At 50.3% G+C, this 26,311-nt stretch overlaps 1 protein-coding gene across 3 annotated transcripts in view; it reads left to right on the forward strand.

The window, feature by feature from the left end:
• The window catches only part of GNB5 (G protein subunit beta 5), a 40,215-nt gene extending 18,814 nt beyond the window's left edge, over nt 1–21,401 (forward strand). For 2 of the 3 annotated variants that reach the window (XM_036441751.2, XM_036441740.2), the window contains exons 2-11: nt 2,290–2,426; nt 5,252–5,293; nt 7,728–7,804; nt 8,835–8,967; nt 13,319–13,462; nt 13,882–13,973; nt 16,019–16,067; nt 18,320–18,416; nt 19,341–19,507; nt 21,108–21,398. In XM_036441751.2, coding sequence (XP_036297644.1) covers nt 2,290–2,426; nt 5,252–5,293; nt 7,728–7,804; nt 8,835–8,967; nt 13,319–13,462; nt 13,882–13,973; nt 16,019–16,067; nt 18,320–18,416; nt 19,341–19,507; nt 21,108–21,119 — 950 coding nt within the window. In that variant the 3' untranslated portion in view covers nt 21,120–21,398. Of the gene's footprint in view, nt 1–2,289; nt 2,427–5,251; nt 5,294–7,727; nt 7,805–8,834; nt 8,968–13,318; nt 13,463–13,881; nt 13,974–16,018; nt 16,068–18,319; nt 18,417–19,340; nt 19,508–21,107 lie in introns of all 3 variants that reach the window. The other variant, XM_036441732.2, reaches the window with a different exon arrangement.
• Nucleotides 21,402–26,311: the final 4,910 nt, after the last annotated feature.

The raw sequence follows: 26,311 nt of genomic DNA on the forward strand, positions 1-26,311 counted from the left end.
AGTTGTGTTTATTTATTTAGTAAGTAGTAATAGTAAAGGACTTACAACCTTCTGAGTGTGGCGAGAATTCATGAGCCCCCACTAGTATAAACGAACGAATACATAAGATGGGGTGGAGGGAAAGCTCTCCCTGTATTAGAAAGCCAGCTTGAAAATTGCAGGAGGGATGATGGAATTAGAAAAATCACCCCTGGCCAGCCCTCCCAGTCACTGGCTCAGGCAAGAATCATTAACTGGTGGATGCTACAGCAAGGGATTTGAGTTTGAGGATTAGGAAGATATTTATGTAGTCTCAACGTCCATCCCCACAAGGTGCTTTTCATTACAAGAGGCAGCATGGTCACTGCCTCGGAGAAACTGCAAGATGCCGCCTCAGCCAGGTGCTCCCGCAGGTGCGTCCTGGCGGGCCCCATGGGCAGGAGCTGCGCTCGGCTGGCGTGTTCCTGCCGGACGTGCGTCCCCCACAACCTGGTCCCGGGGAGCAGCAGACACGCCCAGACGGGAACAGAAGGAGTGGACCAGAGAGGAATGTGAACACTGAATGCAACCTCCAGCATCTTGGGGTCTCCATTGCTCTAAAGCAAGCCTGTCAACCTCAAAGGCTGACACGGGCCAAATAAACAAGGTTTAGGTTTATGTGGGCTGCAAAAACAAAAACAAAAACAAAAAAACCCCACAAGCTTCAATTTTCATAGAAACGTAGGTTTATTTCAAAAAGTATAATATAAAATAGGATAAGAGCAACGATAAAATCAGTATTTTTGTACATGCCGTTATATTGGCTAGGCCACAAAAATATTTGTTGCGGGCCGCAGTTTGACACGCTTTCTCTAAAGCTGTGTGGGACGGTAGAGGGCATGTCAGGAAGGCCTGTGGGTGAGGCGTGGGATTGTTTCAGTGTTCATTTTCTAACTTTGGTGATTACACCATGGTTATGTAAGAGTTCCTTCTTTTTAGGAAAACACACTGACGTGTTTGAGAAAAGGGAGGGAGAGAAGCAGGAAGGAAGGGTTTTCCTAGAAGGTGTGTTAGCCCTCTCAGCCCAGACTCCTGAGAAGGGTTTATTTGGCCCGTGTCAGCCTTTGAGGTTGACAGGCTTGCTTTAGGGCAATGGAGACCCCAAGACCCTGGAGGTTGCATTCAGTGTTCACATTCCTCTCCGGTCCAGTCCTTCTGTTCCCGTCGGGGCTTGTCTGCTGCTCCCCGGGACCAGGTCCAGGGACGCACGTCCGGCAGGAACACGCCAGCCGAGCGCAGCTCCTGCCCGTGGGGCCCGCCAGGACGCACCTGCGGGAGCGCCTGGCTGAGGCGGCTGAAGGAGCCCCGGCCAGAGGGTTAAAGGAAGGAGACCTGGGCTCAGCCTCCGCCAGAAAGAGAATGGGGCTCCGGGAGCAGGAGGGGCCACGGGATCCTCGCCCCGGCTTTCTCATCTGCACGACGTGGGCTGGACGGGACAGCCTCTGCGACCTTCCTGCTCAGAGGAAACGGGTCTCCCTCTGAGATTCGGCAGTGACAGCATCTGGACAAGCCCCCAGAGCTTTCCCTGGGCCCCGGCCCCTGAAAGACTGCTGTTTGGAGCTCCTTCCCGGTGTAGGCACCTTCCCTAGATCCTGTGCTCAGCCGTGTAGCACATGGCACTGATCTCTGCGCATACTGGGGAGTTTCCTCATCCGTTCCTCATCCAAAGCGGTTTGCTCATCTGTTCTTTCCCGCAGCACGCGAAGGGGTAACCTACTATGTCCCAGGCCCGCACCAGGCCCAGGGGGTCAGTTAGGAGTCACGGGCCTGCCACAGAGCAGCGTGGGCACACACTATGCACCTGCTGGGGTGGTTTTTGTCAATCACTTTTCCTTGTGGCGGGAAAGTGGCCGATAAAAGAACCAGGAGCCACAGCTCCCCTCGCAGGGAGTGGTGTGGACTCGTACCAGCCTGGTGACCCCCGTCTGCCTCGTCTCCTCCCCTGAGACGTGGGGAGAGCGGTTGCACTCTGCTGCCACCTGCCCGCTCGCAGAGCTGCAGCCCGTCAGCGGCAGGATTCCACTCGGGCTCTGCAGACACGAGGTGGTCCTGTTCTTAGTCCCTCAGCGTGCACGTATGGCCGTGGCTTCAAAAACAGACTGACACCGCTGTCTCTCCCTCTTCTAAGCCTAAGAGAGCGCCTGGGGGGGGGGGGGGCATGGCAGAGTCAGGGGGACCCAGCCGGGCTGCAGAGGGAGCCCTGTGTCCCCGGGCCGGCGTGCGGCCAGAGCCTGGCGGGGCAGCAGGCTGACTGTGGCCCTGTCCCCTCAGTGCACCAGGTGGCGGAGCGGGTGGAGGCGCTGGGCCAGTTCGTCATGAAGACCAGGCGGACCCTCAAAGGCCACGGGAACAAAGTGCTGTGCATGGACTGGTGCAAAGACAAGCGGAGGATCGTGAGCTCCTCGCAGGTACGTCGCCCGCCTGTGGTGTGATGGGGAGCGGCTCTCTGGTGTGTGTGTGTGGGGGGGGGGGGGGGACACGGGAGCGGGCCTCCTCAGAAACCCTCTCCGGCCTCTCGGCCTCTGCGCCTCTGCTTCTTCCCCAGAGGACACGAGTGCGGCGGGCATGGCAGTTCTGTTCTCCGCGGGGCCGCGCTCATTTAGGGGGACTGGGGATCGGTCCTGCTGAAACGCCGTAACCTCGATTTGACTGGCCATTTAAAACCGTTCCTTCCTGAGCACGCCTCACGGTCTTAGGTGTGAGGAAGCCAACGGTGAAACAGTGGGTTTTCCCAGATGGAGGGCCGCGTGGCTGAGAGGCCACCATGGCTTGTTGAGCAATTTTAGGTCTTAAAGGACAAATTTAAGATAGATGTTTTGTAAAGACTATTTAAGAACAGTTCTCCAGAGGGCAGGGGAGGGGGAGGGGTAAGAGATCAACCAAAGGGCTGTATGCATGCATGTGAACATAGCCAGTGGCCCCAGACACTGCGGTGGTGGGGGCTTGTCCGGGGGTGGGGGGTGGGAGTGGCTGGGGGAGCTGTCAATTGGGGAAAAGGGAGATATATGTAATACTTTAAACAATAAAAATAAAAACAGTTCTCCAGGGTAAGGGCTGAGAAACCACCCCTGTCTGGTGATGAGGATGAAAAAAAAAATACATATTTTGTGAAACCTAATTTTCCATTCATTTCGTATAGTTGACATAGTTTATTTTCCATCTTACATTAGTTTTATCTATTGCTGCATGACAGATCACCCCAAAAGTTAGCAACTGCAAGCAGCAAAAGTTCATTCTCTCTCGGGGCTCCTGAGAGCCAGGGACCAGGGCAGCTTGGCCAGGTGGCTGGGTGGCCGGGTGGCTGGGTGGCTGGGTGGCCGGGTGCCTGGGTGGCTGGGTGGCTGGCTCCAGTCTCTCGGGGCCTGCAGGCTGGACGCGAGCGGGCTGCAGGCAGCAATGAGGCCGAGGCTCGCTCTGAGGTGGCTCCCTCTCCGGCTGTGGCCGCAGGTCTTAGTTCCGCTCCTGGGGACTTGCCACAGGGCTGCTCAGGACATGGGCTGGGCTCGCCAGAGCACGTGATCCAGGAGAGGGAGAGGAGGCAGAAGCCAGCCTCCATGCAGGGCGCCCTGACCTGGCCTCACTCGGCTGTATCCCTTGGTCACCCAGCCCAGCCCGATGTAACGAGGGAGAGGCCCATCCGGCCGTGTGAGACTTGGGTCGCCAGGGATTCCTGGAGCCGGGCAGCCACTGTGTAGCACTTTTTAGGGTTATTGGGATGCCACATGCATTGAACATACAACTGTAAACTGAAGTCATGTATTTTCATAGCCAAGTTGGGCTTCCTTTCACCCTTGCCTTCACCCCAGCTTTTTCAAAGGGCAGTTCGTTGTTGTTTTTTTATAGCCCTTTTAACTATAAACACTGTATGTGTCCTACGTGAGCCACAGCTCCAACATTCACGTCAGGGCTGTTTTGACAGGACCCGGGTCATTACAATGCTGTATTAGCTGCCAGTCTAGTGTGTCACATAGCGCTTGCTTTTTCTAAGTCCATAAAAAGTTTAGTGCTCGCCCTTCACCACATCCAAGAAACACTGGAAAAGAGAGCACAGAAAGGGTTTTCTGCCACCACCCTGCCAAAACCCTTCTTTTTATTTTAGGGCGCTTCTTTCCAGACCTTGTTTTCTCAAATGCCCACTTTGACAACGTGGTTATTGAGATGTGCGTGTTCCCACCTCAGGCTGTTTTATCCTTGAAAGAATAGAGTATGTGGATTTTTTGGTCACTCTGATTAGAGAGAGAGGCGGGGCGGAGGGCTGACAGGCTCCATCCACCGTGTCTGCCGCAGAGAGAGTGGCTGGGGGGTGGGAGGGAGCGGGGACAGCAGGAAGGCTCTGGAACAGACATGTGTGACTCAGAGCCGCCCTTCTCCCTGCAAAGGCAGGCAATGAGTCAGCCTGACCATGTGGGTCAGGGTTGGGGAGGAGGCATCCTCTCGCCAGGCCCGCAGGCCCTGTTGTATAAGCTGTGCTCACGGAGGGGCCACATTTCCTTTTATCAGCCTGATTTTAGCCTCTTGGGTGCCCTTTTCTCTCCAAAGCGCCCAGCAGGTGGGCAGCGAGGACAGGCAGGCCGGCAGTGCCGTGGAGGAAGTCACCGAGTGAAAGCTGCCTGTGGGCGGGGGGTGGGCAATGTGTTTACTAAGTGCCATGTAGGCAGCTGTTACCTGCTCTGTGCTGTTACCTAACCCTCCCCACACGTCGTGCTGGGGGTGCAGCCAGAGAAGTCAGACCAGGAGACCGGGGTCCTTAGGGATCTCGAAAGGCCCAACACTGTCAACTTTGACCTTGTTTGGGGCCCTCAGCCACACTCGGCATGAGCATGGAAGTCGTGCAAGGCGAGCAGCGGTGATCAGACCCTGTTTGTGCCCCTAAGCGGCATTACCGCCCCCTCCCGGCACCTCATTCGCCAGATTTGGCTCAAGATGGCTTGAGTGATTACAAATATCAAGCCTGCTGTGGAGACTGCAGAGTCACCATCTCCGAGGGTGCCCCATGCCCTGAAGGAAGTCAGCTCAGCCGCCCTCCGCCGCTGTGGCCCAGAGCCACCACACCCGTGTGCTCAGGCGGCTGTGCTATAGGGACCAGAGCCCTGGGTTTGTCTCTGGGCGGTTTGTGTGACACACACATGACAGGCTGGTCTCCCCACACCCCCCTGTGGGCTGCAGTGTGGTTACAGAGGAGGTGGACTTGCTGACAACCCCTCATCGGTCTGGTCTTCTCTTCTCCCTCCAGGACGGGAAGGTGATCGTGTGGGATTCCTTCACGACTAACAAGGTAAGGTGTCCCCGGCGCACTCCGGGGGGCACCTCGAACCCGAGCCTCATTAAAAGGCGCTCTGGTCCGGCTCCCCAGCCCTGTGCCCGTTTCCTGCCTCGCGGGGAGCCTGTCTAGGGTGGAAACCCCACACAGCCCATCGGTGTTAAGACAGCGCAGCAGCCCACTGTAGCGCTCATCCCTCCCTCGAGCCGACACCCTTTGCCCTCAGAGGAGCCTGCGGAGCCCACGGAATGAGCTCCCGGTGTGACAGGAAGGGCAGGGCCTGGCACCCGGGGCCCCTGCACACAGGCGGCTGCGTTTATCCCTCCTCTGGGTGACAATAAGAGGCTCCCAGCTCCCCGCTTCCTCTCCCCTCCGTCTTTGGCCAGGCTCCGTGGCGCCGGGGACATGAGCACACGGCGGGCGAAGCCCTGGCTGCGGGGATTCACACTCTGTCCGGGGCGCAGGGGGGTCTGAGCCCCTCGCAGCTCTGGCCTGAGCGTGCACGGCTGCAGCATAGACCTAAATTCAGACTCTCCCCTAAAGGGAAAGGCGGAAATCTCTAGGTGTGCTTGCATGCCTGCATCGCGTTGGCATTTATAGTAATGAGTATTGTGTGTTGAGTATGGATTCCAACGTTTACTTAGAAGAAAACCTTCCTTTTCACGATATTAAAAAGGAGACATAGCCAAAACCGGTTTTGCTCAGTGGATAGAGCATCGGCCTTCGGACTGAGAGGTCCCGGGTTCGATTCCGGTCAAGGGCATGTACCTTGGTTGCGGGCACATCCCCGTTGGGGGGTGTGCAGGAGGCAGCTGGTCGATGTTTCTTTCTCATTGATGTTTCCAGCTCTCTATCCCTCTCCCTTCCTCTCTCTGTAAAAAATCAATAATATATATATTTTTTTAAAGGGGATGTATTATGACAGATTTGAGCGATACCCATATTCTGCATTATTGAATGTGTTTTAGTAAGTGCCATGTAAGCAGCTGTTACCTGACCAGATCAGGTGAGGCCCCAGAGCCATCTGTAGAGCAAGTCCCTAGAGTTTAGGCCCCTGGGGGAAAAAGAACAGTTTGGAAAGGTCAGTGTACATCCCTCCCTCCATGGAGGACTCCGCCGCTCCCAGCACGCCTAAGCAGTGCGTGCTTGGGGTTGTGTTGCTTCTGTTTATACCTTAGCATGGCACAGAGCACACCCTGCCCGGTTTCTGGGAGCTGTAGGGCCACCACTGGTGGCCTCTGGCCGGGAACCGAGCCATCACTTGTAGGGAAAGGGCCCTGAGCTGAGAGAGCGGCCTCCTCGCCTCACTCGCTGGAGAGCAGTAGGTGATTCCCAGCCTGAGAGGCGGCAGGGCTGTGAGTGACACCAGGATGCTGACAGGCAGCTCCGGGCCTGTGCTTCCCCATAAGAACACAGGGAACCTAGAGGAAAGGCCAGCCTGGCCTGTCCTGCACAAACTTAGTCCCCCCCCCCTCCCCTCACAGACGAGGATGAGGCTGTGTTAGTGCCAGCGGCTGGTTTGCCTATTGCACATCTTGTTGCTGTGGGAGCCACGCTGTTGAATCGTGGCTTTGTTGTTTGCTCATCTGCGCGCAGGAGGATGTGGGTGACTCGACCACCATCCAAGCCGGGGACTGTTAGGCCTCGCACTTCATCCTTCCACTTCACAGGCTCTCTCACCCCTGAGCACAACCCAGGATCAGCCTCCCACCCCCACTCAGCCCTCCTAAACCAGGAGTGGTTTAGGACTCAGAGGGGACCGAGGCTCTTGTAAACAAACTTATACACGTAAACAGTTATTCAAGGTTATATTTTGAAAATGGAAATCAGAGTATATGTTGGAAATGAAATTTGGATGGACCTGTAAAAGGAAAGGAGCCCCCTATTCATTCATTCAGAAGAACAAGTGGGGTATAACATTAAGAAAAAAGTAAAGCCTTAAGGATTTTTTTTTTTTTTTTTTTTTTTTTTTTGCTAGTTGGGATTTTAACTTTTAGAATATATGACTTAATAGCCTGGTCAGTATGGCTCAGTGGTTGAACATCAACCTATGAACCAGGAGGTCACAGTTCAATTCCTGGTCAGGGCAGGGCACATGCCTGGATTGCGTGCTTGATCCCCAATGTGGGGCATTCAGGAGGCAACTGAACAGTGATTCTCTCTCATCATTGATGTTTCTATCCTTCTCTCCCTCTCCCTTCCTCTCTGAAATCAATAAAAATATATATTAAAAATATAGAATATATGACGTAATGTTTGGTTGATTATTTGGGGCTGAGTGAGACTCCTTGTCTGTCACAAGCTAATCGTTACCCCACTCCACTGCCCTTTGAAACTATAACATAATTCAGTAAGATGGCCAGTGACTTTTTAAAAGGTAAATGTTGAGATGTGTGTGTGTGTGAAGCTTCCCTTGTTTATTCTGTGAACGGTTCACACTGTGTTTCAGGAGCATGCGGTCACCATGCCCTGCACGTGGGTGATGGCGTGTGCGTACGCCCCGTCAGGCTGTGCCATTGCGTGTGGGTAAGTAGGCCCCACAGCAGCTTTTCAGATGTCCTGTGACCCATAGAACACTGTGGTATGGGCAGAAATACACAGACAAGAACTTGTACTTTTTATTGTTTGCTTGTTAAACAATGTGTTAAATTGCTCCCTGAACGTTATTAAAAAACAAACAAAAAAAAAAAAACCACACAGAAATCTCTTTCATTATTATTTTCATTACAGAGTGACAGTGGTATAAGCTTTAAAACTATGCCCCTGACTCAGATGCAAACATCTTGGAATGCATGTTGGTTACATGTACCAGAAACCTGGAAAAATGTAGAACCTTCGATCTAGTGATTTTACACATCAGAACATGAAGGCAAAGACTCAGAATATAGAAAAAAATATATGAATAATAATTATTGTAGAATTATGTAAAATAAAGCCAAAGACTAAAAAGGGAAACAATATGTTCACCAAAGGAAATCCTATATAATAAAGACATAATATGCAAATTGACCATCCCTCCAACACACAAGATGGCCGCCCCCATGTGGACACATGATAGCTGGCAGGGGAGGGCAGTTGGGGGTGACCAGGCCTCCAGGGGAGGGCAGTTAGGGACAATTGGGCCATCAGGGAAGCAGTTAGGCATCAATCAGGCTTGCTGGGGAGTGGTTAGGGGGTGTTCAGGCTGGTAGGCAGAAGCAGTTAGGGGCAATCAGGCAGGCAGGCAGGCAGGAGAGTGGTTGGGAGCCAGCAGTCCTAGATTGTGAGAAGGATGTCCCAGATTGAAGAGGGTGCAGTCTGGGCTGAGGGACAGACACCGCCCTCTCTAACCCTGACCCCTGTGCACAAATTTCATACACTGGGCCTCTAGTTGTTGAATAATAGTGGTACCTGAATTGAATGGAATATTAACAGCCATTAAAAGGAAAATGCGTGACCACAGTAAATGAAAAGAGCATCTAGGTTATTCGGAAGATTGTACCTTAATCTCTGTTCTCCTGAGGGTACACTGTGTTACCCTCCATTAACCTTGGACACTTCTTTCTTCCCATGCCAGGGGCTTGGATAACAAGTGTTCTGTGTACCCACTGACCTTTGACAAAAACGAAAGCATGGCCGCCAAAAAGAAGTCTGTGGCTATGCACACCAACTACCTGTCAGCCTGCAGCTTCACCAACTCGGACATGCAGGTGAGTGAGAGCCCGTGGGAGGGCGGCCTGCGGGAGGGCAGAGGAGGAGCCCCAGGGTTCCTCTTAGCAAAAGGGGTGCTCCAGAGGAAGCTCCTGTTCCTCGTTGGTGATTATTATTTTAAATAAAAGCAGAAATGAGGACAGCCAGGGCTATTGGCTGTTGATAGAGGAGATAAAATACCTGCCATATTGAACATCCTTCTCTCATTGCCTTGTCGGGGGTGGACCAGGGAGCCGGGGGTGGGAATTCCGTCTCCCAGTCTGAGCGGTGGGTCCAAGGCCGGGAGGTGAGTGCACCTTCACGGAGCGGCCGAGCTTCAGGGTGTGCGCGTTACACGCCTCGCTGACGGCTTCACGCTCCAGTTTGGACAGATGCAAAAGAAGCAGCTGTAGGTAGTAAATCTGCGCCCTCCTCTGAGAAAACCCAAAGTAAAAACACTACTCAGCACGCCGGCCACATTTTCTTAGTGAGCTGTGAAAGTGCACTGTGGTTCATTTCTCACATCTGTTCAGCAAACCTTTCCCCGTGTCCACCACCCACGCTGCCAGGCACTGGGGACACTCAGTCTCTGCCCTCAGGGACCTTCATGGAAACCAGTCGGAACTGAACAGCGGAGCAGGCTGGGAGCTCAGGGCGGGAGGAGTGGTCACAGACCAGCTGCATGGAGTTGCCTGGACCAGCCTGGAGGGTGAGGGCATTGCCAGTGAGGTGTGAGGGGAGCCCAGTGGGAGGCAGGCAGCCCCAGAAGTGGGCAGGGACACAGCCCAGGGCTCCCCGAATGCCTTGTGGGTGGTGGGCAGCCTGCGAGGGCAGGGTCATACATGGCTTGTTTTAAGCAGGAGAGTGTGTGTCAGATAAAGTCTTCCCTGGCCCACTCTGGCTTCAGCTGACTCCATCAGGAGACCGGATAACTGGGTCATTGTTTAATTGCCGACAAGAGGGGTGTCAGGTTGACCTGTAGTATTTACACCTGGTGTCTGGGACCAGGAGCCTTGCAGACCTGAACAGCAGGGGCTGCTGTGGGCCCAGCTGGCTGCAGCAGCCACAACCTGGCAGGTGCCTTTGAGCCTGAGGAGGAGCAAAGCAGCAGAGGTCTTAGTGAGGAAGGAGGAAGCCACAGAGGGACGTAGGCACAGGGGTCGCCAGGCATCTCAGGTGTCTCCGGTGGAGACGGATCACCCTCACTGTGAGTTGGGGATGGAAGGGGCACCGGTTAGGCAGAAAGTGCTGTTTCCTAGCAGGCAGCCAGAGGGAGATGGAATAGAAGGAAGTCCGCTGGCCACGCCAGCCACCTTGCCAGGGCACCGGGCACAGGGCTTGGCTTAGAGTCAGACAGGGGGATCGAATCCCGGCTCCACTGCATTCAGGCTGGTCAATCCTAAGCAAGGTGTGTTCCTTTTTTAGTTTTCTCACCTGTGAGTGAGGATGGCAATAAATTCTTCCCTGGCAAGGTTTTCTGAGGGTTAAATTAGATGACTGGTAGAAAATAATACATACAGTCCCCGGTAAATATTAGCTCTTACTGTTATATTACTGATATTAACACAAAGCTTCATTGCACAACAGTTCAGGTGCATGGTCTGGTGTGGGTATTAATAAATTAATGAACCTGAAGTTTCTTGCCGTTTCTGGGATCAAAATAAAATAAAATAAAAACTCACTCTGCTGCTGTGGCTCGGTGTTTGAGCATCAACCTATGAACCAGGAGGTCATAATTTGATTCCCAGTCAGGGCGCATGCCCGGGTTGCGGGCTTGATCCCCAGTGTGGGGCCTGCAGGAGGCAGCTGTTCAATGATTCTCATCATTGATGTTTCTTTCTCTCTCCCACTCCCTTCCTCTCTAAAGCCAATAAAAATATACTTTAAAAAAGAAGAAGAAAACCTCAAGGGTCTGATATAAGATTATGGCATTAAAGCTATAAATTCTTTACATTCTAGAATAAATGAGTGACACAGTTAGAGGTTATGTTTAGTGCATTGATGATAATAAGTGTTTGGTTTTTAAAATTTATTTGTACTTACATTGTAATGAAGATTCCAAAGGTATTTTTAAAATATTAAGGATTTACTTTTTACTTCTAAAAGCAGTCCATTTGTTTGATTGAAGCGTATGGTATGAAAAATGACCAAATTAAAGAGCTAATCTGTGGCAATCATTTAAAGCAGAGTATTTGGACCTGGCATCCCAAAAAAGATTGGATTCACCCTTGCAAGTGCTGGGACAGGAGCGGTGCAGGGCAGGCAATGGGGGGTGGGCCTGGAGAGATGGGACGGAATGGTAGCGTAGGTACAAGTGCCCAGGTTAAGATGCGGTCAGTCCTGTGTGTTCCTAAGCTGCTCTCACCAGCCTGGCTCATCTTGTCGGATGTCCATTTGACAGAAGCTGAGGCTGTAAGGAGTCCCATGGAGTTGCAGCCTTGGAAATTCCCCAAATTTGAGAGCTGCCTCCCATGGGGACCTTGAGGAGGACTTTGGGGCCTAGACCCAAGAAGCCCGAGTGCTCCGGAACTCACCCAGCTCCAGTTCCGGGAGGTGCTCCGAGGGGCCTCCCCGGGGAGGAGATCCTAGGCCTCCCCGACTTCCCACAGGACGACCCGCCCAGACAGGCCGCCTCAGGCACAAGGCCGGGTGGGAGCAGTTCCCCTCCCGTGCTGTGTTCCCTCCCTGCAGAAGGCAGAGATTCCTCCTCAGTGCTAGGCCTAGCGAGCAAGAGAGAGGGGAATGGGAAGGCGGGAGGGGAGGGGAGAGAAGACTCCAGCAAATGGCAATTAGAGGTGCAGCAGGTCAGCGGGCCTTTGCATGCCAGCTATTCTTAAGGCCTGATTTCTGTCTTCTTTCCTCAGCATCAGTCACTATCACCCACAGAGGGCTCTCTGCTGTGGGCACTTGACATTGCCCAGCCACTTCCTGCACTGGCTTATCACCTCCTCCAGGAGCAGCCAGAGGGTGGGGCACAGGGAGGTTCCCTATGGCTTGTGATCCCCAGGGCTGCTCCTGGCTCCAGGGTGCTGCAGTGCTGTCAACTGGGTCTGGGAGCCCATAAATCCTGGATCCCACTGCCTTTCTCCCAACCCCACGCAGGTATGCTCAGCCGGAGCCCAAGCCCCATGCCTTTCCCCAGGCAGCCCAGCGTTCCTCTCCCTGGGTGGGCCAGCCTCACTCACTGACGGCTGTGCAGAGGCTGCTGTGATCGCTCCACTGAGCTGACAGAGTCTCCGAAAACATACCCTGATCTTATCACTCCGATTGGAAGCTTTCCATAGCTTCTTTCTGTCTGCAGACTGAAGTCTTCACTCTCTACACAGACACACCTTTCATCCAGAGCAGAGGTAGGCAGTCACGGTAGTGCCTGCCCTCCTTCACCTGGCCAGCGGTCACTCAATCCTCTAAGACCAGCTCAGATGCCCCAGAGTGCGTTTGGTGCCCCTCCCGTGGGCCCAGCTGTATCTCGGCACTTTTCACACTCTGTCATGGTGATCAGTGTCTTGTCTACAAGACGGTCAGAAAAACATGCCATTCGGCCATGCTAAGTTCCTTAGACCTTCTGCAGTGAGGGAGAGAACCCCAGCCTGAGAATCTCTAGGCCTTAAGGTGGAGGAATCAGGGAGGGCTGCTTGGAGGGTTTCAGATACTGCCCTGCGTGGTTTTAAGGTGGACCTCTCACAATGAGAAGCTGGTTGACGATATAATATTGTAGCTTTGGATTGGTGAATCCAGTGAGATTAGGGTCTCAAAGCCCAACTTGAGGAGCAAGCAGTTAAGTTTTGGTAAGTTGTTTACTTGGTTCACAGTCTTATTTTGCAGGAGCAGGAATGCAGCAGTGACAGGGTGTTGGGGGTGTGTGTGTGTGTGTGTGTGTATATGTATGTGTGTAAAAGGCCTGTGTGTGTGTGTGTGTGTGTGTGTGTGTAAGGGGCGTGTGTGTGTGTGTGTGTGTGTGTGTGTAAGGGGCCTCTGTGTGTGTGTGTGTGTGTGTGTGTAAGGGGCGTGTGTGTGTGTGTGTGTGTGTGTAAGGGGCCTCTGTGTGTGTGTGTGTGTGTGTGTGTGTGTGTGTAAGAGGCCTGTGTGTGTGTGTGTAAGGGGCCTGTGTGTGTGTGTATGTGTATGTAAGGGGCCTGTGTGTGTGTGTGTGTGTGTGTGTTTAAGGGGCCTCTGTGTGTGTGTGTGTGTGTGTGTGTGTGTGTGTGTGTGAGGGGCCTCTGTGTGTGTTTGTGTGTGTGTGTGTAAGGGGCCTCTATGTGTGTGTGTGTGTGTGTGTGTGTGTGTGTGTGAGGGGCCTTTTTTCCCTGTGGCCTTGCTCCTCACAGAGCTGATAGTGGAAACACACTCTTCCTGTCCTTCCCACGTCAGATCCTGACGGCGAGCGGGGACGGGACGTGCGCCCTGTGGGACGTGGAGAGCGGGCAGCTGCTGCAGAGCTTCCACGGGCACGGGGCCGACGTGCTCTGCTTGGACCTGGCGCCCTCAGAAACCGGAAACACCTTCGTGTCTGGGGTAAAGACCAAGGGAAACGTCTAGAGTGCTTTGTCTACCAGGGAGGGTGGTGGTGCAGTCCATGGCCACCTGGCAGCCACTGTGTGTCTGTTCTCCCCTCTGGGCTCAGAGAGGCAGCGACAGAGGGAGGAGGAAGGAAGGGGAAATGAAGGCCTGGGACATGCCATGGGGAAGGTGAGATGTAGGCTCTGGACAGTTTGTGCCCAATCAGGAAGCTGCCAAAGAAGAAAGCACGCTCCAGGGGGAAGCTGGGTCCTTCCCTTGTCCCCCGCCCAATCCGAGATCTGCTTCTGGCCTTCTGAGGGCCTGAAGCAAAGATGATCTCCGACAGACATGGTCTGTGTTACATAACTGGAACTCACGGTGTCTGTGCACAGTCCTTGCAACGGCCTTAACTCCGGGTAACTTTGCATTTGTAGGGCTGTGACAAGAAGTCCATGGTGTGGGACATGCGTTCCGGCCAGTGCGTGCAAGCCTTTGAAACCCATGAATCAGACGTCAACAGTGTCCGGTCAGTGAGTAGGGTGTTCAGCTGCTCCTCTGTTCTCCTGGGCTCCCTGGCCTGGGGTCATCCTGAGCCCACCACCGCCTCCAGGCTTCACGTACTGGGCCGAGAGGCCTCCCAGCAAGAATGGCTGCTCTGTGGTGGGACTGAATAGCGCTCCAAAGCTCTCAGAGACTTTAATATAACTGTACCAGGGGCACTGGTGGCATCCTCCCTATTGAGTCAATATTTCTCGTTCATTCAACAAATACTTGTTGAGTACTTCTAGGCTAGACATTGTCCCAGGAACTGAGAATACAGTTGTGAATAAGACAGACAAAGTCTCTTCTTTCCTGCAGGGGACAAGAAAACGCACAAATAAACAAATGTATGATTTAATTTGAGATGCTGATAAGTGCTATGAATGAAAGTAATACAAGGAGAAGCAGAGGGATGGGCTGTTTCTTAGAATGGACAGGGAAGGCCTCTCTGAGGAGGTGATATTTAAGTTGAGGCCGGATTATAAAGAACCGGGGGAGATGCGAGGTTCAGGGACCTAACAAGAGGCCAGATTGCTGAGTTGGGGGAGAGGGTGGCTAACATGATCTATGTTTGCCTTTAAAGGATCATTCTGGCTGCTGAGTGGAGAACAGGTTATAGGGGAGCAAGAATGGAAGGATGTGTGATAGCCGGCTAGAGGGAAGTTGCGTGAGATCAAGAGAGAAAGGATGGCGGCTGGAACTAAGAAAGCATAGTAGAGACAGAACTGTCTAGAACTGGGAATGTTCTGAGGTCTTACCTGACCTGCAGGCTATCAAGTTAGGCTGTCACAAGTTCATAGCTGCTGGTAGACAGAAGATACAGGGTGAAGGACAGTTTATTGCTCAGAGCAGCGGCAATAGCCAGAGTGTCAGCATTTCCGTGCCGGTTCCTGGAGCCCAAATTCCACAGGATGACATGGAAAGGGCCAAATGACATGCAGGATCTATGAACTGGATCCTAAGAAAGAGGTCAATGTTGACTTTAAATTTGGAAGATGACACTGTCCAGACAGTATATATAATATAATCACCCAGGCATCTTCAGTGTGCTTAGTGGGCAATACTAGGCTTGTTCCCCTTAAAAGCAAAAACAAAATGAGTTGACTTAATTACATTAGGAGTACTAGAAATGTTAGTAAGAACTGTCTAGCTCCCTGCCCTCAAATATGGGATAAGATAAAAGGAAAAAGGCTGTCGCTTTTTGCAAATATGTAGCAATTACCCAGAAAATTGATCCAGAAGTTACCGCAGATAGAAATGAAGTTGCTAAGGTGACAGACAGAATCTCCACAAAAGTCAAGGAAACCCTTATGATGAAATTCAGCTTAAGAAGACACAGTCTCTTACCCAGGCTTTTGCCTTTACCCTGACCCTCTCCTTCTGAAGGCCGCTATTCCACCAGGTCTCCCCTGAGGTCTGCCTCTCTGGGGAGCGGTTATAGAAAAGAGAGTGACGGTGACAGAAAGCATCGTTATTTACTGGAAGCTCTTTATTCGGCACCATGCCACATTCGTTGCTGTCTTATTCCCTCTTGACGAGGAAACTGAGGCTGTGCGAGGTGAAGTCCCTTTGCACAAGTATTCCATGTAGTAAGCAGTCAGTGCAGAGATCTGCATGGGGCTCTGTGTGTCTGATTCCAGTGTCTGTGTTTGTAACCGCTTTCTTATCCCTGAGCTCTGGGCCATGTCTTAGGAATGAGGTATGTGGTCAAGGGTCCGGGGACCTGCTCTGTGTTCCATGCCTGTGTTCCATGCCTGTACAGATACCTGTATTATCACATCTACTCCTCACCAACACTCTGCAAGGCCGATGCCGCTGTCTCCCACTGACAGGGAAGAAAACTAGAGGCCAGCGGGTCTGCCGGACGAGCTTCCCTTTCTGGCCTCCGTAACAAATGGCCCTCGTGTCCCTAGAAGTGGAGATTCTGGTTCCGAGGGCCTGGCATGGAACAGCCTTCCCCGACGGTGATGACGGGCATCCGGGGTTGGGAGTCTCCGCTCTACAGTGCGTTCTCCCCACCTCCCCCTGCAGGTACTACCCGAGCGGAGACGCCTTCGCCTCAGGGTCAGATGACGCTACGGTATGTTTCTGAGTCATCGAGAGCTTTGTTATTTGAGAGAGAGATGTGCTGCCTTCATTTTATTTTAAATAACTTTTTTTCTGATTACAAAATTAATGTCTATTTGTTGAAGAAACATTGGGGAGAAATTAAATTACCTTAATCTCCCTACTCGGGAAAAATCACAATGAGATGAATTCCTTTCTGGCTCTTTCCTTGTTAAACAAAATTTGCTTTTTTTTTTTTTTTTTTTCACTTACTAATAGATTGTGAACATTTTCCTGTGCCAATAAACATTGTCCTATATTATTTTTTCTTAGTGATTGAATAGTTTCCCATGTTATAGACAAAACCATCATTTACGTAGCCAGTCTTCAATTTTGGGACATTTAGGTTTTCGTGGTATGTGTTTTTTTCCTGTTAAAAAGCACTGCTGTAAGTAAGTATTTTTGGAGCCTCTCGTTATTTCCATAGAATGAATTCTCAGACATGAACTTAATGAGTTAAAAATAGGCCTAGTTTTAAAGCTTTTAATACTGATTGAAAAATTATGTTCACTGATTTTTTTAAAGAGAAAAGAAATACCTTCTTGTGCCCTGGAAATACCAAATAAATTATTAAATAATAGTAATAATAGTTTTGATTCTGATTCAGTACTATGGAAGAAATTACAAAGGATCAGATTGAGAGTTTTGATAAAAATACAAATTTAAAACTTATAGATGTCAAAAATATATATAACCAAATGTAAGTGTATATATTTTGGAAAAATCCTTTGCTACAGGTATGCCAGGCCAAGTTGAAATCCTCTAGATATGAATGAGGAGGCATAATCAATAAGATATATACCCCAATTTTAAAGAAAGTAGAATGCAGACCATTTATAAAGCAATACATCAAAAATGGCAAATAAACTGAAAAATTTTTCAAAATCACCTCTAATCCAAGAAATGCACGTTTCAGTGATCAGTGCTCAGCTGCAGGAGAATGCTCAGTGTGGAGGTGGTGCCGGGGGAGCCTGGGCTAGCCTGATCAGGACCCTGGGTACCAGCCTTCTAGAAAGCAGTACTGTGACAGAAGAACTTTCAAAATATCTCTATCCTTTGATCTGGGCATGCTATTTCTTGGAAATAATTCTATCCTAAAGAATCTATTCCATAGCTATTATAAGGGAAATGTCAGGGATTTTTACATAAGAATGGTCACCACGGGAGAGAATCTATATATATAAAAGCCTAAGCGACCATTACAACAGAACAACCGGTCAACTAGTCACTATGATGCGCACTGACCACCGGGGGCAGATGCTTAATGCAGGGGCTGCCCCCCAGTGGTCAGTGCATTCCCACAGCCCACCTCCCATGGCCGGCCAACTGCGTTAGCGCCTGGTGTCCGTTCCTTCCACGCCTAGCCCCGTGACCATTGCCTCCTCCCCTGACCCCGCCTGCCCAGGGCCTTTGGTGCCTGGCTGGACAGGGAACCGAGCCTGGGTGGCAGTGGACACGGCCCCTTTCCCAAAGGGACTGAAGGCTGGCTCCCTTCCCCGGGGGCCAGTGGCCAATCTCCCATGCCCTGTCCCTCCCCTGATTGGCCGGCCCTGAACACCCCTGATCACTGGCCAGGCCTACAGACCCCACTTATGCATGAATCCATGCACCAGGCCTCTAGTTTTATTATAAAAGAGAAAAATTAGACACAAACATCTTTTTAACAGGGTATGGCTAAATTCTGATATATCTACATGAAGACTAACAACAGCATTAATTATGGGTGTTGTTGTTGTTTTTTTGAAGATTATTTACTTATATGAGATAATGCTCATAACATAATAAGAAAAGTAATAAACATCCACTCTATGTTATTTTTTATTTCATTATTTATTTTTTTAATACACACATAAAACAGAAGTAAGTCTGAAGGAAATAGGTATTAGTCAATACCTCTAGGATTTGGGGTGACTTTTATTTTATTGTCTATGCATTTTGAGTTTTTCTGAATTTTCCACAATGAACATGTATCCTTCATCAGAAAAAAGGCCGGGTTTCATTTTAGGTTTTGTACCTGAGGAAGCCTTCTATATGTGCTGTGTCTTTAAGTCTCCATTGGAGATGAATAGGAATTGGGACTGAGGGAGAAAACACTAGGAGAGAAAACGTGAGAGGTGTTTCCCTCACCTCTCTCACTACCCAAGCCACTGGTACCTGCTGGTGGCTCTGTGGTGTCACCTCTCCAAACTGGAGCCAGAAGTCAGAGCTTCTTTGTTTGCACCTCAGTGTCGCCTCTACGACCTCCGGGCAGACAGAGAGGTGGCCATCTATTCCAAGGAGAGTATCATATTTGGAGCATCCAGCGTGGACTTCTCCCTCAGTGGTAAGATTTTCTGTCAGAAACTCCCCTGGGACTGTAAAACAGGGCCTAAGTGACACCCAGCTCTGCCAAGAGGCCCCTCAGCTCAACTTCCTGTGGGCCCATCTGCCAATAGTCTCCTTTTGTGCCAGTGTCCCCCCACCCCCACCCAGTGAGTCCTACTTTTTCCTGCCCTCAGCGGCTGCCCAGCCCCAGACCCTTCAGGGGAAATGAAGGCTGTGCCCATCTAACTGTTCTTCAAGGCAGAGATGGACAGACAGTCACATGCACAGGGCCTTGAGGCGTTTCTTCCCCAGCCTTCATTCTCCCTTCACACCTGAAAAAGGACTTTTTTTCAGAGGTGGAGGGTGGGTGACCCTTTCTCAATGCCCTGACTCGTGGCACCTCTGCCCTCACAGGTGGGGAGGCTGCTGGTGAACATTAAGGCAGCACTGATCCTCTGGGTCACTGGACCTTTCCATTTCCCCAGACACTCCCCGATTCTGCATCTGAGCCTCTGTGCATGCATGCTGCTACCCCTGCCTGAAACATCCTTTCCCTCTTTCCTCTGCTGGCAAACTCCTGTTCAACCCTCAAGAGCCCATCAAATGTCATTTCCTCTGCATTGTCTTCCTTGGTCCTTCCTCTGTGATGCATAGACCTTACACACAACTGAGCACTTCCAATACAGCCCTTAGCACATGGTGCTGTGATTTATGTGTCTTCCTACCCAGACCACCTTCCACAGGGGCAGCTACTGTGCTTTCTCCTCCGAATTCTCAGGGCAAATCACAGTATCTGACACACGGGGGCACTAAATCACTGTTTACTGAAGGAATGAACAAATGAATGAATGAGTGAATGAACGAACAAGCAAGCAAGCGTCATGCAAAGAAAAACAGGAAGGAAGGAACTGGTTTAATAACTGTCACCTCCTCCCGCTTGCAGGTCGCCTGCTCTTCGCTGGATACAACGATTACACCATCAACGTCTGGGATGTGCTCAAGGGGGCCCGAGTCTCCATCCTGTTTGGACATGAAAACCGTGTTAGTACTCTGCGGGTTTCCCCTGACGGAACTGCTTTTTGCTCAGGATCCTGGGATCACACCCTACGAGTAAGCGGGGAGACTTTCTGTTTTACTCCGTGTGTGAGAAGAGGAGTGATTGGCCTTCCTGAGAGCAGAAGTCCGAGTGAGCTGGGAGAGGCCTGGACAGCTACCCATGTTTCCCCGAAAATAAGACATCCTCCGAAAATAAGACCTAGCGCAACTTTGAAAGAAAAAATTAATATAAGACACTGTCTTATTTTCGGGGAAACAGGGTACATGGAGCTCAGGTTACTCAGAGCCACGGAAGGAATGAGTGGCCCCGGAGGCAGTGAGTGCCCATCAACACAGGTGTTCATGCATAGATTACACAGCTCTGTATCAGCATGCGGTAGAGGGAATAGCTGGATTAGGTGATTCAAAAGGTTCCTTTTAGTATGATTCTTCTGAGACTAGCCTTTGGCAAACCAGACTGCCAGTCTCGCCTCCTAGAAATGGAGGGTACTTGCGGTCACAGACCCCTGTGAAACCAACAGAGGGGCTTAAGGGGGGCATGAAGCCCCTGCAATCATATGCCAGATTTTGTGTGCGTCCTCCTCATGGCTTTTTAAAATGTATATTCTCAAAAAGCTCCAAGACTTTGTCGGGTGTTGGCTCCCCAGAAATACTGATTGCAAAGCAAAGCTCACCGCAGTGTTGAACACACCACCTTGGCAGTTTCAGTGGTGTCAGGAGGGAGAGCAAAGGCAGGTCCTTGAGGTGTTAGGGAGCTGAGGCGGACCTTTTGATGGAGGGACTCTGGTGGCATAGGGTTTAGGATTGCTGGACCCAGGGTTTCCAAGATGGGCTTTAACAGGGACCAGTCACTGATGCTCTGTGTTGTTCTGAGAAGTGCGTCTCTTCGGAAGAGGATGCTTGACGCGTGTATTCGTAGGATAAAAAGGGTGAATGGACTTTTGCAAAGTTTTACTGAAAGACACAGTAAAGTTATTTGTGACTTCATTCATCTTCCTGGTCAGGAGTTACCTAAATTAGTCAAGTTGTGTTCATGTACTCAGAGGGCTGTCTGGGAACAAATGGCTTCTGCTGCCAATCTAAGAGTCACCAGCCCCACGTAGGAGGCCACCGAAGCCCGTAGACCACATGTGTCAAACACAAGGCCCGCGGGCCAAATCCGTCCTGCCAGGCCTTGCAATGTGGCCCGCACCGCGCTGTCATCACTGCACTCCGCTGCGTTTCCATCACAATGACAGTTTATGACTGTTCAGTAAACCATTCAGCCCGCGATTTAGGCTGGATTTTAGATTTTGGCCCCATCTCTGATTGAGTTCGACACCCCTACCGTAGACAGTTAACTAAGGGGGAGGGGCATCAGGTCCAACACTCACCTTTCTCCTCTCAACCCTCAGGGCAAAGCACGGTGCCTGACACACCTGGGCACTGAGTCACTGTTTATTCAATGAATGATCAAATGAACAAATGAGTTGCTAAGAGGAAAGAGTTTTGTTTTCTAAGATGTGCAAGTGCTCTATTTTGGATGGACTGTGTGTGTGTGTGTGTGTGTGTGTGTGTGTGTGTGTGTAAAGAGACTTTGACTTGTCCCTTTAAACTCAGGTTTTGTATGTTAAGTACTAAAGAAACTAATAGTTATCTGTTTGTGTCTTTGCAGGTCTGGGCTTAATCATTCCCTCACAGCACACTTTTAGGAACCTGAGGTTAGAATCTGAAATCGCCACATGTCAATAGATCTTACTTCTAGAGGACTTGAGAGTTTATCACAACGTGGCTGAAAGGCCACCAAACATCTCCAATATTCCTATGAAAACCACTGTCAGCCTTCAGCACTAGGAGGACACCTTCAAGGACAGTGTTGGGGGGTTTTTGTTCTTTTCATTTTGAGCACTTTTTAAATTTATTCGTTAATATATATATATATATATATATATATATATATATATATATTGATTTCAGAAAGGGAGGGAGAGGGAGAGACAGATAGAAATATCATTGACCAGCTGCCTCCTGCACGCCCCACACTGGGGATTGAGCCCACAACCCCGGTCGATGCTCAACCACTGAGCCACACCAGCCAGGCTAAAATGTATTCATTTTTAAGGTTATTCTTAATTATACTCGGCTCAACTCATTCAGTTACCAACAGAATCCAGCGTCTAACGTGTTTCCTATGGCTTCTTTGCATCGGATTTGTTTCGGAGCACCTCAGAGCCTGGTCTCTGTCCGCTGTGCTGGGCCTGGGCCTCCCTCCGGAAGTGCTGGTTTCAGTGGCTGGAGGAGGAGGGCCGTGGTGACTGGTCTGTGATGGGAGGACGTTCCAATTCCAAGTGTAATTAGACAGATTCGCTTTTTTAAAAACATGTTTTTATTGTAAAACTATCTTTCCCGGTTGTGCATCATATTGTCTTGTTTCACATAAAACATTTTAATCTATGTGAACTGTTATAAATGAAGCAGGTGTGAGGAAGGTGGACAGGAGGTTTACTTTATGAATCGGATGATGATGGGATAGGAGTGTGATCACGTGGACAGAACATTTTCTTTCAAGGACAAAGCTGAATGGGGTTTGTGACACACGCTTCTCAGAGCAACCAAAACCTTTGTGCATGGGACACAGGACAGCACACTCGGTGAAAGACCTATCACTAGTATAGACGTGAGGTTCAGCGGGCTACGGTGGGTCTTGTCCATATCCATTCTACTCATATTTATTGCATTATGGATGTAATTGCATATGCAAATTAATTGCTAGGTTTCGAAAAATAATGTTTTATATTGAGAAAAATAAAAAAGATATCTTGTCTTTATTTGAAATTCAGCGATTCCTCCTGGAAGATACCAAGTACTCTGTTACAAGACCCTTGTTTTAAATGTTTCTAAAGGTATAGAGAGGCTTATTCTTTGTTTTAGAAAACTTCTTATTCATCAAGATGGCATGCATCAGGGGAGTAAAAAGTCACCTCAAATTCCAAAAATCACTCCTGGGTGAGGCTTGCCCGTGGTGTCCAAGGGCTGTCTGCTGCATCCCCTGGATCTCCCGTCTCCTCTCAGCCCTGGCCCGCGCTCCCCACCCCCTTCCTCCCGCCCCCGCCCCGGCCCCGGCCCCGGCCCTTCTCCCAGGGCCAGTTCTGGCTCCGCAGGCCCAGCCCCAGGCCCTGCTGCTCAGAGAGGCCCTTCCAGAGTGGGCACAGCCATCGGATGGGCCTGGGCCTGGCGCCCGTAACCTCGGGGGTGCAGGGCCACCCTCAGATCTACTTGGTCAGGTATCATCATGGACCAGTCAGGCCATCTTTTCCACCTGTTTTTTAAAAATAAACAGAATGGTTATATTCAGTCATTTGTGAGGGTTTTGCTGTGCAACAGCCCCGGTGAAAGAGCAATAGAAAGGCTCCCGCTTGCTTCTGAAGCGCCCAGCGGGAAGAAGGGGACGTGGTCCCCAGGGGCCATTTCAGCCACCTCCTCTCCCAGCAGAGGACCGCCTGGACAGGGCCTCTGGGAGATGGGCACAAGGTCCACCCAGCTGCTGAGGGGGCAGGTCCCAGTGTGTCCACGGAACCCCCAAGCCGCACTCCTAGGACATTCCAAACTACTCCTATCTACACACCCTGCCTCTCTCCCACAGACCTTGCCTGCCTCTGCACAGCTAATTCAGGCTTTATGTTTGGAGAGGCAGAGCATGTATTCAGTGCAAAACAGTCCATAACTTCCCAGTTAAAAACTGGAAGGACTCTGTTGGAGTATTTTGTAGATTACTCACCCCAGGCAGTAAGCCACTTCCCCTGTTAGTATTTCATCTCACAGTGTGCGCTATGTAGTATTTATGGATGAAATCCTTGGTTGGGAATATACTACACTATGTGGACACCTGAGGGCAAGCTCTAAGTAATAAACTGTATTTTGCATACTGAAAATAATGCCGAGTGGAGTTTTTCAACCAGTTTGACATTTTTCAGAGGACTGGGGGGCAAACCCACCAAACTGGCTGTGGGGAAGGAGCGTAGGGAATGTGCCCCTGTGTGCGTAGCCCTTCCCAGCCAGAGGGAAGGAGCGGAGGCAGGAAGGCAGCCCCTGAGGAGGTGGGCAGCCGTGGGGGTTGATGGGAAAGGCCTGTGACCTGAAACCGGGCAGCTGCTAGGGAAAGACCCAGCAGCAGGCGCTCCACACCCCTTTCCTCTCCCGCCCCTCAGCCGCCTCCACTCCCTCCCCCGGATTATATGCAGCTTAATGGCAGCAAAGGTGGTAAAGGCCTTTGTGTTCTGGGCTTCCATAGTTGTTTGGCCAGCTGGCTGGGAGGTGGCACACTGACAATTAGGACTCATCTGTAAGCTAGAGGGGGGCAGCACGGTGACAACGGATGTGACCTTAGGTTCAGACCCAGCTCTGCCCCTGGTACAGGATACAGGGTATCATCCAGATTTCCCCCGGCTCAGGGTCCTCATCTAGGAAATGGGACAGCATTACAGTATGTACCTAGCTCAGCCCGGCACATCTCCACTAGGGTCCATTCCCTGCTTCCGAGTTCTGTCTGTCCACCCCTCCTCCCTTTTCCTTCTCCCTTTCCTATTACTTCCTCTCCCTTATCTCTCTCTCTTCTCCCATCTCCTCCCTCCTCTCTTCCTATCCCACCTCTCCCCTTGTCTCCTTTCTTGTTCCTCCTTTTCTTCCTCTCTCTTCCCTTTCTACCCCATCCCTCCCTTTCCCCCAATTCCTTTCCTTTTTCTTCTCTGTCTCCCCCCCCCTCCACTTCCTCCCCTCCATAAGCAGCCTCCTTCAACTATCAAATTAGTAATTATCAATTAGAAAACCATCTGGGCCAGGGTTCTTGGTTTTTGGTCTTACAATCCCTTCATACTCTTAAAAATTGAAGACCCCAAAGAGCTTTGAGTGGATTATATCTGTCAATATTTATCATTCGTAATTAAAACTGAGAAAAATTGTAAAACAAGAATAGAGACTCACTAACCCATTCCACTAGAAAACTCCTGAGAGAACGAGCATTTAGAAAGCCACACATACAAAAAGAAAAGGTGTTATTATCATGAAAAAAGTGTTGACCTTGGGGATCCTCAGGTGGAACCACACTTTGAAAACAGCTGATCTGGGCTAAGGAGCTCTTTTTGAGCTCCTCTGGGAGGCCTCCCTGAGGCCAGGAAGGCCCTGGTAAGGAGCTTAGAAAAGGGTGGGGGAGTGGGGGGAGAAAGGAGAGTGATTAGGGGAAAGAGGACTTAACAAGAAGGTCTCTGAGGAGGCTTTGGGGTGACCACAGGCCCTGTAAGAGGCCTGGAGAGGCAATGAGAAAGGCTAGAGACCAACTGAGGCCTGTGAATATCTTTTCACAGGAGGACACTTGAAATCCTGAGTAAGCCCAGCTGATCCGTTAGAAGATTTACTGTGGTTGGGGTGGGGACCATATCACTTCACCTGGCTTCCCCCAAGTCCACGAGAGCTGACTGAGCAGGGAGTTGCAGATCTGCATTGCCCAAAGGTGGCTGCTGGTTCAACAACAAATTAAAAATACAGATCCTTGGGGCCTACTGCATGAAATGTCCAGAATGGGCAAATCCATAAAGTCAGAAAGCAGATTAGTAGTTACTTAGGGCCAAGAGTGGGACGAATGGGGAATGACTGCTAATGGATATGATATTTCCTTTGAGGAAATGGGATGCTAGCAGATAGTGGGAATGGTCAAAAAACCCTGTGAATATACTACGAACTTGAACGTTTTATGAACTTGACCCCAAAGGCAAGGTAAGTAAAGGCCAAAATAAATGAATGGGACTCTGTCAAACTAAGAAGCTTCTGCACAGCCAAAGAAACTAACAACAAGAGGCAGCCAACTAGATGGGAAATGATATTTGCAAACAGTAGCTCCAACAAAGGTTTAATTTCCAAAATATATAAAGAATTCATTAAACTCAAACTACCCAACCAAAAAGCAGGCAGAGAACCTGAAAATATACCTCTCCCAAGAAGACATACAGTCAATAGATACATGAAAAGAGGCTCAACCTCACAGGCAATTAGGGAAATACAAATCAAAACTACCCTGAGATACCACCTGACACCTGTTAGAGTGGCCATTATCAACAAGACAAGCACTAACAGGTGCTGAAGAGGTTGTGGGGAAAAGGGAACCCTCATCCAAAGCTGGGGGGAGTGTAGACTGGTAGAACCACTATGGAAAGCAGTCTAGTGATTCCTCAAAAAATTAAGAATAGAGCTATCATATGGCCCAGCAATCCCTCTCCTGAGTATACATCCCCACCCCACCCCCCAAAAAAATCCTCAAAATCATGTATTCACAAAGATATATGCATCCCTATTTTCATCGCAGCGTTATTCACAAAGGCCACGGCATGGAAACAGCCTGCGGTGAGGGCTGGATAAAGAGGTGATACATATGCACAATGAAACGCTACCCAGCCATAAGAAAGGGTGAAATAGCGCCATTTGCAACAACATGGATAGACCTAGAGAACATTATGTGAAGTGAAATAAGTCAGGAAAAAGCTAAGAACCATGTTATTCCCCTCATAGGTGGGATATAAACCTGAAACTCGTGAACACAAACAGCAGCAGTGTGGTGGCTGCCAGAGGGAAGGGGGTTCGGGGTGAAGGGGGTCCCAGTTAAGGTGACAGGAGATCTGACTTTGGATGGCAGGCAATATACAGATCTTGTAACATAGAAGCCCACCTGAAACCTCTATGTTCGTCAACCAATGCCCCGGTCCCCCCACACACACACCCCAATCAATTTAATTAATAAATATTCTTTAAAGAAAAGAGTATCTCCCACAGACACCTGGCTGCTCCGGTCCAATTGGGAGATGCTGGTCATCCATCCTCGCCAGTGGCGGC

This window comes from Pipistrellus kuhlii, unplaced genomic scaffold, assembly GCF_014108245.1.
Source record: "Pipistrellus kuhlii isolate mPipKuh1 unplaced genomic scaffold, mPipKuh1.p scaffold_m20_p_1, whole genome shotgun sequence".
Classification (NCBI taxonomy): domain Eukaryota; kingdom Metazoa; phylum Chordata; class Mammalia; order Chiroptera; family Vespertilionidae; genus Pipistrellus; species Pipistrellus kuhlii.